Genomic DNA, 12,153 nt, shown 5'->3' on the forward strand with positions numbered 1-12,153 from the left:
CTTGCGTATAAGGTTAAAACTTAAGTGTATTGATATGAAAATGACTGAAAATGACAAAATACTGTTTTCAAGTTTCGTATGAAATATATTTTTAAAAACACATTTTACGCTTAAAACATCTGAGTAAGATGGGTTCCAAATTGAAGCTATATTTTAAATGTGGACTGCAATAACTATTTCAACCACGTGGTGTCAATCCTACATACAGCGCCTTTAAAAATGTATCACAACCCATAAAATATTTTTTTCTGTACAGAGTAACCATAATTATAAAAGTGACAGCATGCTGGCTTTATAAAGCATATGCATTTTAGTGGCTTCACTCATGTATTTTTTTATTTATTTTATTTTTTATTTTTGGCGAAGAAAGCGATTTCATCTGTGCCTTCCTCGTGAGATCAGCCCAACATACTTGAGCAAAAAAGCCACAACCATAGAAATGCAATTGTTAAGCAGATCTGCTCACAACATCTTGACTTCCTGTCTATCATGGAAATGTCTAAACAGCATGTGTGGTGATCTGACTCAGTGACCGCATTTGCTATTGAACTGCCTGTGAGCAACTGAAAAAAGTGAAATAAATGTCATAAATTTGTCTGCATACAATTGAAAATATACAGAATCATCTTAACTATAACTTCATTTGTTTAGAGCCATGTACACAACACAACTCCAAATGTGAACTATAATAATATGCAATTCCAACTGCAAAAAACCAACTGAAAAATATGTTATAGTTTTGTTCTGATAGGACAATGGACAGCAGGGTGAAAACAACCTTATATCAATATATATACAAAAACAACTAACTACTTGCAATTTTTTTTTTTTCGCTTAAATTAACATTTGGCAGGTTGCATGACATTTTCATCCCCTAAAAAACCCAAGAACAAAACTAAGCGAGATAAAATGCAACTTATAGGATGCATGAAACATGGTGAGTATGAATCCCAACTCAAACTTCAACGACGAGCTCATTAAATCTGTCATGGTCATAAAAACGGACATGCTTGTTTAGTTTGGTAGGATTTTGCGTTTGGTCACCACTTGATATCAAGGCCCTAATAGAAACCAGCTTAGAACCACTGGTTTAAATACTGTACTTATCTAGCCTCTTATAATAAATATAGTTAAAGCAATACAAATGCAATACAAATGAGACAGTCTGGTCAGAATTATCCTTAAATTTAGGGGTAAGTTTACTTTGTTAAATAAGCTAGATATGTGTACCGACAGACTAGGAGCAATCCTCTTCCACCTCAGGCATGGGACTGAGTGGGTTATTTTCAGCCCATAGACAGTCTTTCTTCTTCTTTAGTTCAGAATTCCTCTTTTGATCCCTTTTCAACAACAATACTATGACCAATACAAGAAAGCAAATCAGAGGAACAGTAACCCACAGTGCCGGTACCAACGGGTCTGTTGTTTTTTCAGAAAGACCTGAGAAGACAAATTAAATGTTAGATATTTTGAAGCTGAAAAATATTCATTTGTAGATACACAAGGATCATTCACAACTGAAGTGCATTTCTAAAAATATGTATGTAGTTCTGGGGGATCTTGTGTTTGCCAAGAAACTAGCATTGAGTTGAAAGAGAATGTTAACAGATATAAGTCTCTAGTTATAAGACCTACTTCGAGCTTACTGAGTCAGAAATAAGTGCCCTGAAGACCCTAACTCTGACATTAGTCTTAAACCTTGACCTAAAATCTGACTGGTCTGATTAAACAGAATAATTTGATGACTAAAGCCCAGTGGTAATTATCAAATTGCTTACAGCAGGGGTTCTCTAAAAACATTCCACATTCTGGATATTTACCTTCAGTCTGAACATAGATGGAGAGCTCTCCAGATCTATCAGAACCCAATTTCATCCAGGTGTTATCAGTTAGAAGCCACTCCTCAACCTGACAGTAGTATTTCCCCATATCAGAGGGGCTGATCTGTGGTACAGTCAGTTTATAGTGTGTGGCTAGTGGTCGTCCAAACAGAAGATTTTTTTCACTAATTGCAGTGTGTAAAGTCCCATCATGCTTGGCAGTGAACATGGTGACTGGTTCTTCTTTCTCCTGAACTTTGAACCAGGTGACCTCAAAGAAAGGCTTATCACTGGTTTGTGAGTCAATGACACAGTCAATGGTGAACTCAGCCTGATGTTTGGTAATGTTGAGCATTCGATTCTCCTTCTGAACATGCAGTTTACTTTCTGTTTAAATTTAACACAAATTCAAAGATTAAACAACAAGAACAAAACATACTGACAACCTTGAGGAATATTCTATTTTGATAGTCTTAAGCAATATGACAGCATTTAAAAAAAAAGTTATTGGTTTGACTGCAAAAAGAGATTAAACATGGACAAAATATAAATGATAGTAATAACAATGCTGTGAACGGTGACTATAGTTGAGTCTGATTGGTCTTCTGCCAGTTGTTTCCACTGGCCTTCACAATCAAGCTGGTACTGCTCAACTCTACACTCGTAGCTTCTGCAGAACCTGATTCTGCTGAGTTCTGTATGTTCCTGGATCAACATCTTTGTTGACCTTGGAACAACATTGTGATGAACCGATTTTATAAAAAAAGGTAAATAGTTTTTGCACTATAGATGACTGTTATGAGAGTAGGACAATAATGGTATCTCACTAGTTGACTCTGGTCTATTAAATACCCATCTGAGACTATTTATCAGTAGGGTCCTCTTTTCCTACATGCAGAGAGCACTCAAGATCAAACTGCTCTCCTTCTTTGATGACAAGATCCTTTGCGTTCCTGACCATGGTAAAGCTTGCCTTTTCTCAGTGTCTACACAAACAGATATCTAAAAACCTGAACCCAAACCCTTGCCACAACCTACCTCTAAATTCAGAGGGAAGTTAAGCTGATGATGTATTAAACAAGTGGCTGACGTACGGACAGCCCTAAAGAATATTCTATGTTGATAGTCTTAAGCAATATGAAAGGGTTTTAAAAAACTTTAATAGTTTGACTGCACTAAAAGATTAAACATAGACAAGATGTAAATGATTGTATTACTGATGCTGTGAACTGTGACTATATTTGAGCCCGATTGTTTTCTGTCATTTTTTTCCACTGGCATTCACAATCAAGAAAAAAGAGACCAGTACGGAGAAAACCATATCCCCACATTGGTCTTAAACCTTACCCTAAAATCTGACTGGTTGGTCTGATTAGACAGAATAATTTGGTAACTAAACCCCACTGAAAATTTGCTAATTGCTTACAGCAGGGGTTCTCTAAAAACATACCACATTCTGGATATTTACCTTCAGTCTGAACATAGATGGAGAGCTCTCCAGATTTATCAGAACCCAATTTCATCCATGTGTTATCAGTTAGAAGCCACTCCTCAACCTGACAGTAGTATTTCCCCATATCAGAGGGGCTGATCTGTGGTACAGTCAGTTTATAGTGTGTGGCTAGTGGTCGTCTAAACAGAAGATTTTTTTCACTAATTGCAGTGTGTAAAGTCCCATCATGCTTGGCAGTGAACATGGTGACTGGTTCTTCTTTCTCCTGAACTTTGAACCAGGTGACCTCAAAGAAAGACTTGTCACTGGTTTGTGAGTCAATGACACAGTCAATGGTGAACTCAGCCTGATGTTTGGTAATGTTAAGTATTCGGTTCTCCTTCTGAACATGCAGTTTACTTTCTGTTTAAATACAAATTCAAAGATCAAACAACAAGAACAAAACATACATGTTGATAGTCTTAAGCAATATGACAAGGTTTTGAAAGTCAATAATTAGACTGCATTTAAGAGATTAAACATGGACAAGATGTAAATAGCTGTATTACCGATATTGCGAACTGTGACTATAGTTGAGCCTGATTTGTCTTCTGCCATTTGTTTCCACTGGCCTTCACAATCAAGCTGGTACTGCACAACTCTACACTGGTAGCTTCCACTATCAGCTATATTAGAGTTTAATCTTTCCAGACGGAAAGTACCAGAAGAAGGTCTAGAGAAGCGTAACCTGTCCTGGTACTCTGTATTGTACTGTAGGCGACCGTCATGAGAGTAGGACAATAATGGTATCCCGCTAGTTGACTCTGGTCTATTAAATACCCATCTGAGACTGTATTGATAAGTAGGGTTCTCATTTTCTACATCCAGAGAGCACTCAAGATCAAACTGCTCTCCTTCTTTGATGACAAGATCCTTGGCATTCTTGACCATGGCAAAACTGCCATTTTTTTGTCCTTCCTCAGTTTCCACCTGGACAGATAAAACCCCAGACTTGTCTTCACCTAACCTTCTCCACTTGTTTGCAGCTGTCTGAATCCATTCAACAACCTGACAGTGGTACAGGCCAGTATCAGTGGGGTTGACGTTTGGCACTGTCAGCTTATAGTGCATGGCTTTTGGGTGTCCAAACACCAGATCTTTATCATTGATTGTACTTTGTAAGGTACCATCACGGCTGGCATTGAAAATGATGACAGGTGGTTCACCTCTCTGAGCCTTGGACCAAGTCACCTCAAACAAAGATGCATCACTGGACCGTGATTCAATGACACAGTCAATGGTAAACCCCGCATGAAGAATGGCTTTCAGGCTTTTTTCTTCCTTGTGAACAAGCAGTTTGCTCTCTAATTTTATAGAAAAAACTGCATTAATGATTTTCTCAATTTTCATAATTAATTAGTAATCATCTACAGTATACTCACCTGTTAGCTGAACAGTAACACTGGTAAAACCTGACTTGTCACTTGCCTTAAGTGACCATTTGCCTTTACAATCCAGCTGGTACTGTTGAACTTGGCAGTAGTAGCGCCCCGTGTCTTCCTCTATAGCTCTATGGATATTCAAGTAAAAGATTCCTAATTCTGGGGTGAAGAAGTGGAGTCGTCTCTCAAGCTCTGAATCATAACTGTTGTAGTTCAGACGGCCATCATGGCTATATGTCAGAAGTGGCACACTGGAGGACTGATATCGGTCAAACACCCAGTTAAGGGAGTAACGAAAGGTGGAATCAGACACAATACCATCCACTGAGCATTTCAATTTTAGCTGCTTTCCCTCTTCAACCGTCAGCTGAGTGCTAGCTTTATTCATTTTGAAATCACTGGCTAAAACCAAAAAGACAACAAGTACAGCATCAGTAAATTGATCCTTATGTTGTTGTTGTTGTTTTTATTTCAAAAATACACAGAAATCCATACATGCAATTATTTATTTCATTTTAATATTTTAGTGCTGTCTGTCCTGAATTCAACCAATTTTCAAGTCAAAAGTGTACGTTTTCATACAATATGCTGATGCCCCACTGATGGCTAGGTGTACAGATGTCGTTAGGAGTGGACTTTCATCCTTTTTTATTTCTAAAACTTAAATGTTTCCATACAAATTAAATTGTACATCTGCACAAAATTACCACCTTGTAAATCGTATGTTTTCTTGTGATGGCCGAATCTCAATTTGGTCGTAAATAAAATATATAATTAAAAAATCTTCTTTATTGTTATTTCTTAGAAAACTGCAGTGAAGATGTTAAAATACTTGAAACACTATTAAAATCATAAAGTACTTTTCTAGGAACTTGACATATTTTTTAGACTAGACTCTCAATCAACCTCTAACTATATTTTTTCAGTAAATTAAACGTTTTTACCTTCCTGTTTGACAACCAGCTCTGTGGAAACAGACATTTTCTTCAGGGAATACCAGTCACCAACAGGATCCTGAAGCCACTCTTCCACCTCACAATCATATTTCCCACTGTCAGATGTTCTGGTCTGTTGTATATTCAGCTGGAAGCTCTGTTTCTCTCTTATGTCCATACGGATCCTCTGGTCCATCTCTAGGCCAGCTGCAGGGCCAAACTTGACAACAGCATCTAAGTCCATAGTTAAGAGCATCTGGGACCCAAAACTCCATGTTATTGTGAAACGAGAGGTATTTGTGGTTGTCTTCGTGACTGAACATTCAAGCTTTGCATCAGTGTTGACAGTGGTTTCCAGATGAGGGGTGGGTGGGTTCAGTCTCATCTTGCTGACTGATGTTAAACATTACAAAGTAAGGAGAAAAGAGAGATCACATGCTGAATTTACAATCATCTAAATGCTTTACACAGTTCACAGTAAAAAATTCAGAAAGAATATTCTTCTACAGTTTAACATAATAGTAAACATATAGCACAAATATATCGAAATTAAGTAATGTTAAGCAATTCACAATTATATAATATATCTTATACATACAGTATATCTCAATATGTTATATATTTTTTGTACAAGATTTGTACATGCCACGTACTAAATACCACAGGGAAATAGATTAGTTATGCAACACACAAATGTTTCAGGTTAAGGATGTTCTCATAGAAAGCCATGATGCTTAATGTGCAATTTTTTTGTGTTGTCTTCATATTTTGAGCTCATCTATACTGAATTTAAACAGTTTTTATCTTATGTGCTTTAGAACGTCTCTTCTTTTGTTGTGTCTAAAAAACTGACTGGTGCTGTGTATGGGTCACGAGAGCCGTATGTAATGATAACAAGCCTATGCTGCAGTTCTGTGGATGTTTTGCCCTTCAGGTCCCTTCATACCAATCAAATGGCTTAATATGGGTACAATATTTTTAATTAATATTATACAATACATATTTGTCTAATTGCACTGTAACATTTCAAATTAAATATGACCAGAATGGGATATGAGTAGGATTAGGGTTAAAATTCTGATTATATGTGTCATTTTATGCAGTTACAGTGTAACAGCTTGGAGGTGCAATTTTTATGTAATGTGAGTCCAAACTCTTTTATATCTTAGCTTCTTCAGAGTCTAACTCTGGAAATGTATGCAACCAGTTTCAGAAAGTGCATCCTGGGATTCTTTTAAGCTGTGTTGAAGGAAGTATGCTGCAGTTTTATGCTGTAACTTGCACATATAAAATTACATGAGAGTATGTCCAAATGTTTGATGCAGATTGAACCTTATATACATTTTGTTTAATAAATAGCTGTATTTACCTGGTTTTTGTACAGTCACAGCTAACGAGTTGGAGATTTTCTCTGCTTTCTGAACATCATTTTGATAGGCATCAACTTGACACTGGTACTGTCCTTCTTGTTTCTTGCTGACTCTTGGAATCATGAGAATAAAACGAGTCTCTGTCGGTTGAGCTTGAATAGACAGCTGATAGTTTCTCTGATCTGCTGTCCAGGTCATTTCCCCAGTGTGGCGTATGGATAAAATGTTTGTTTGAACAGTTGAATTGTGAGGCTGAAACATCCAGCGTACAGCCAAAGACGCTTTAGGCCCTCTGACTGTGCATAGCAGCTCTACTGGAGAATCTATTGGCACATTTGTTGTACGACTTTTTAAGCTCATCCTCATTAGAGATTCTGAAAAGAAACATATTCAGTGATTATTTAAATTCAGTATCAGTAACAAGTAATTTGAGCAAAGTAATGGCAAAAACATCTTGGTTGAACGTCTTGACAGTTTTCTCTGATAAAGAGAATAATTTGTGATTATATTGTAATCTTACCAACAGAATTCACTGGAATGGCTTTTTCCTGAGATTGAGTGTTGGCCTTTTTAATCTCTCCATTGCTCTGTACTGTCCATTCAGACACAATGCACTTATATTCGCCGCTGTCAGATGTTGCAGCTGCACCAATCTCCAGAGTAAAGTTTCCAGCTGGAGAATGAAGTGTTTGGATATTTCTTCTCTGATATCTTGCCCCAACATCTTTCATCACTCCCTCATGGGTCAGACTAATGACATCACTGAAGGAAACCCCGGAGTCTTTCTTGTGTTGCCATGACACTGATAAAGGACCTTTGAACCCCGTCACTGAGCAGGTGACCCGTAGTGCATCTCCCTCAGTCACCATGTCATTCATCACCATCAACACCGCCAGATCACTCTCTGACAGGAAAAGACAGAAAAAACTGGCAATGTCTGTGTCTCAATGCAAGCATTTTTGTTATGAAAACTATGATTAGATATTTACAGCAAAGAATGCAAACCAATGGCTATTATTTCAAGGCAATGATCACTGTTATTGTCACTCATAATTAAGTTTAGCAATATTGTAACTCTGTTATCTTCTCCATACATAACTTTAAAGCACAATGATAGCATTGGAGCAACTGTATCCCTAACTGTATCCCTAATTACCTTTAGCTGTGATGCTCACAGTCTCTGGACTGGACATTTTTTTTTGTATTTTTGTGAAGATGCCATCTTCATTCATGTTTTCCTGCCATACTTCACACTGGTATTGTCCCTGGTCCTCAGTCCGAGCCGAACGGATGGTCAGCAGATAGTCCATCTGGCTGGTTTTCACTGCTTTCATCTCTGCTGCATTCTCTCTCTCTTTGTAACTGTCAGAGACAGTGAGCACCCCAGAAGATCCAATCTGGGCCACTTTCTGCTGGTTCTTCAGCCAAGTCACAGAGAAGAAATGACCAGGAAGGTTTTGTGCATTCACACTGCAACGGATGTCTAGTGTATCTCCCTCCTTTAATGGCCCCTTTGAAACCTTCAGATTTACACTGAACGAGCCCACATCAGGGGCCACTTATGAGACACAAGAACAAAAATTAGAAATGTTAACACGGTTAGTCTGTGTGGCTTTCATACCCCACAAAAATTTGTACATACTATAGAAAATATGACCCAGAGTGCATTTAATATAGGTGCAAGGATGGCAGATAGCATGATATTTAGAAAAATGTAGAGATAAATTAATATAAATATCAATGTTTGCTTCTAAGTGCTTTTTTGTACACTGAACTGTGTTGAGTCATCAAGTGTAAAATCTAAAAATCAGTTAAGACCCTCTTGTTTAAAATAACAGACTATAAGTCTCACCAAGTAATTTGATCTCCACGTCGCATGCTGGGGTGGTTTTGTAGGCAATCTGTGTCCAGGAGCGGTCTGGGTCTTGGATCCACTCAATGGCTTTGCAGAAGAACTTGCCTTGGTCTGACTGCTGCACTTGAGACATCTTCAGTCTGTAGGTTGTGTCCTCCACCTTATCCATGCTGATAAGACCAGAACCATAGCGATCCTCAAATCCAGCTCCTGGCTTTACAGTCAGATCTTTGTCCAGAGTAATGACTGGCCGGGGGTTTTCATCTTCTTCACCATGGAGAAACCAGGTGACCGACAGATGAGTATGTTGAAAAGTCTGGCTGAAGACCTGACACTCAAGCTGAAGAGGATCACCTTCAGACAAGCTCTGAGAAGGAGAGCCAGAGTATGATGCCTCCAGGGTGTCTGCAATCACTGTGGATAAAACAGTCTTTAGTTCTTTTGTCATTGAAAACAGTAACAACTAATGGTTGATAAAAAATGCATTTTGGCAGTACCAACATTCAAACAACACTGTGACTGATGGTTGAAAAAAAATAGTGTATATATATATATATATATATATATATATATATATATATATATATATATATATATATATATATATATATGTATATACAGGGGTTATTAGCAGAGTCATAGCACAGTTTTGCATGAAAGTGAAGTTGAACATCTCCCTGGCCTGCACTGTCCCCAGATCTAAATATTATTGAGCCACTTTGGGGTGTTTTGGAGGAGCGAGTCAGGAAACATTTTCCGCCTCCAGCATCATGTAGTAATCTGGCCACTATTCTGCAAGAAGAATGACTCAAAATCCTTCTGGTCACTGTGCAGGACCTGTATCTGCCATTCCCAAGATGAACTGATGCTGTATTGGCTACAAAGGGAGGCCCTACACCATACTAAAGAATTATTGTGGTTTCAGCGTTTCAGTTTCATTGTCCAACCCCTGTATATATGTATTATATATGTCTAAATAAATTTCTTTCAAAATGCTGTGATTAATTATGAAAACACTCAGGTAAATATATCTTACCATTAAGCTTTGTTTCGGCAGCATAACTTCCAAAGTAACTGCCATCTGTGTTTAGCGTCTCACAAAACAAATCCCCGGCATCCTCCTCCATCAAATCATTGATCCTCAAGAGAACTGAAGATCCTGACAACCTTTGAATCTCAATATCTTTATTTGTTACCCTATCAGAGTACATTCTGTAGGGAAAGTCTGTGTCAAAAGTGCTGATCATATTTATATCGATATTTCCTTTCTTAAGAATGAATTGAAAATCCTGCAGTGGTGAGCCTTTAAACCCACTAACATTACAGGATATGAAGATGGGATATCCTTTTACTCTATACAGAGGACCTTCCTGGATCTGGACCAGACGCTGACCGCTGCACAGGTCTGTGTGGACAGAGAGAAATTAGACAGGAAAAACATACTGTCATCATTTACTCACCCTAAAGTACCAAACATATATAACTTAACTTATTTTTTTTTAAGTTACACTTCTTTTTTTCAATACAACAAAGTGAATGACAACTGGAGAGATCAACCACAAAAACATATAAAAAATTGAAATACGACTCCTGCACTATATGTGCTATATTCCAAGTCTTGCGAATCCAAATTATATTTGCGTGACAGTATCAGTTCCCTCTTACCATGTCATGACAGAGCAAGGTTTAATATGTGGAAATGCAAATAAGATTTAAGTGCATTTTTAAGTGTCACAAAGCTTCAAAAGCTATATTTCACTAGCTATATAAACCACTTGTATGTTGTATGTTTTACTTTGCAACTTATGAAGCCTAAACAAAGTAATCACCATCCACATTCATGGTATGGAAAAGTTCTGCTTGAAAATTTCCAAGCCTTTTGCCTTTCACATTGCATTTGAGTCAACATGAGGTTGATAAAAATCAGCAGTGTCCAAGAACTTATATCTCTTAAAAGAAAATACCTCAAGGTTTATATTTGTGAATCAGTTCAGTCTTACCCCACTGCAGGAGTCCAATGAGACAAAACAATAGTAGAAGGTTCCACTTTTGGCACCATAAGTCTACCATCCTTAAACAGATCAATCCTTTTGCTTTCCTTCTCATCTCTAAGTTAACACAGGTTTCACTGAGAGTGCCTAAACCTGATACAGTTGCTCTGAAGCAAGCGACTGTGACACATCAGTGGAAAAAGAGGAAACAAGTGTCACGAATATGGTTTCCTGTCGTCTCGCACCACACAGATCTTCACACTTGCTTTGCTTCCCTCAAATTGTCATCACCGTTTATGTTAACAGAACATTATAAGAAACCAGCGTTTTTCATGCAGCCCGGGTGAAACGTGTTGGCACACGTGACGGATCCATGTTACAGTGAAAGACAATGTAACAAATGTAACATGCGCCAATCCTCACACCATGTCATCAGAGAACATATGTTATTGCAAACACTTCAAACACAAAGGCACTTAAAAAAGTTATGTGCAATGATGAATAATTTACAGTAAATACAACAATCTGTAAAATAATAAGAAATGTCCATTTTGATTTTAAGGTGCCCTTATAAAATGATTGTAAAAAAGTTGTATTAAAACTAAATTAACATATATGCAATATAACCACCTAATATATTATTACATTTAAACTATGACAATGTAAATGAAAGCATTTTTGTGAATTTCATTCATTCATTCATTTGTAATTAATATAAATTATTGCAGGGCAAGCTAAACACCTAAAGTCAAAGTGGAATATGTCAAATACCAATCTAAGAGCTCCATGGCAGAGAGGTTCACAGGTACAGAAAGTGAAAAAAGCAGTAGTGAAATGCATTTGTTAAAAAGATTGACTGATTTTAGATGAGACAATAGACAAAGCTGATATTTCATTCACTAAAAAGATATGGCACAGCGTCTTCTTGTCTGTGGTTATTTTAAATTTTAACATACCGTAATTTAAAAATACTGCAAAGAAAGCAATTCATGCATACAAAACTCTTACAAATGGCAGGAAAACATGTCGCCTCAGCCATTTTAAGCAGAGACCACAAAGGACTGAAAAGCTCTCCACTGCACACTAAGACACAGGAAAGACTTCAAAACTTTAACATTTAAAAATGTATGCTGTGTTCTTGAAGAATCCAAAACTATTCTAAATTATATGGTTATACTTTGACATGAGGATAAAGGAAATGATCATATCTTTAACAAAACTAACATTCTATCTCTGTTGGCAGATTTGAGAAAGAGAAACTGCTGTGGCTTGAGCTACAGAGAAAGAGCATACTTTTGTGAGGCCCAA

General features: G+C 37.3%; 1 protein-coding gene across 2 annotated transcripts; it reads right to left on the reverse strand.

The window, feature by feature from the left end:
• Positions 1 to 330: 330 nt before the first annotated feature.
• LOC122351906 (immunoglobulin superfamily member 2-like) lies at positions 331 to 11,081 on the reverse strand. Of its 2 annotated transcripts, XM_043249311.1 has the most exons (12): positions 10,855 to 11,081; positions 9,891 to 10,259; positions 8,852 to 9,268; positions 8,156 to 8,557; positions 7,520 to 7,903; positions 6,999 to 7,373; positions 5,639 to 6,022; positions 4,695 to 5,096; positions 3,822 to 4,616; positions 3,289 to 3,675; positions 1,821 to 2,207; positions 331 to 1,440 (listed from the first exon to the last, which is right to left on the reverse strand). In XM_043249311.1, exons 1-12 carry the CDS (start codon positions 10,958 to 10,960, stop codon positions 1,238 to 1,240), a joined length of 4,611 nt encoding a protein of 1,536 aa, XP_043105246.1. In that variant the 5' UTR covers positions 10,961 to 11,081; the 3' UTR covers positions 331 to 1,237. The 2 variants fall into 2 exon arrangements, with proteins under 2 accessions (XP_043105246.1, XP_043105247.1); XM_043249312.1 differs by lacking the exon at positions 3,289 to 3,675 and having other exon boundaries at positions 10,855 to 11,079.
• Positions 11,082 to 12,153: the final 1,072 nt, after the last annotated feature.

Source organism: Puntigrus tetrazona, chromosome 9, assembly GCF_018831695.1.
Source record: "Puntigrus tetrazona isolate hp1 chromosome 9, ASM1883169v1, whole genome shotgun sequence".
Classification (NCBI taxonomy): domain Eukaryota; kingdom Metazoa; phylum Chordata; class Actinopteri; order Cypriniformes; family Cyprinidae; genus Puntigrus; species Puntigrus tetrazona.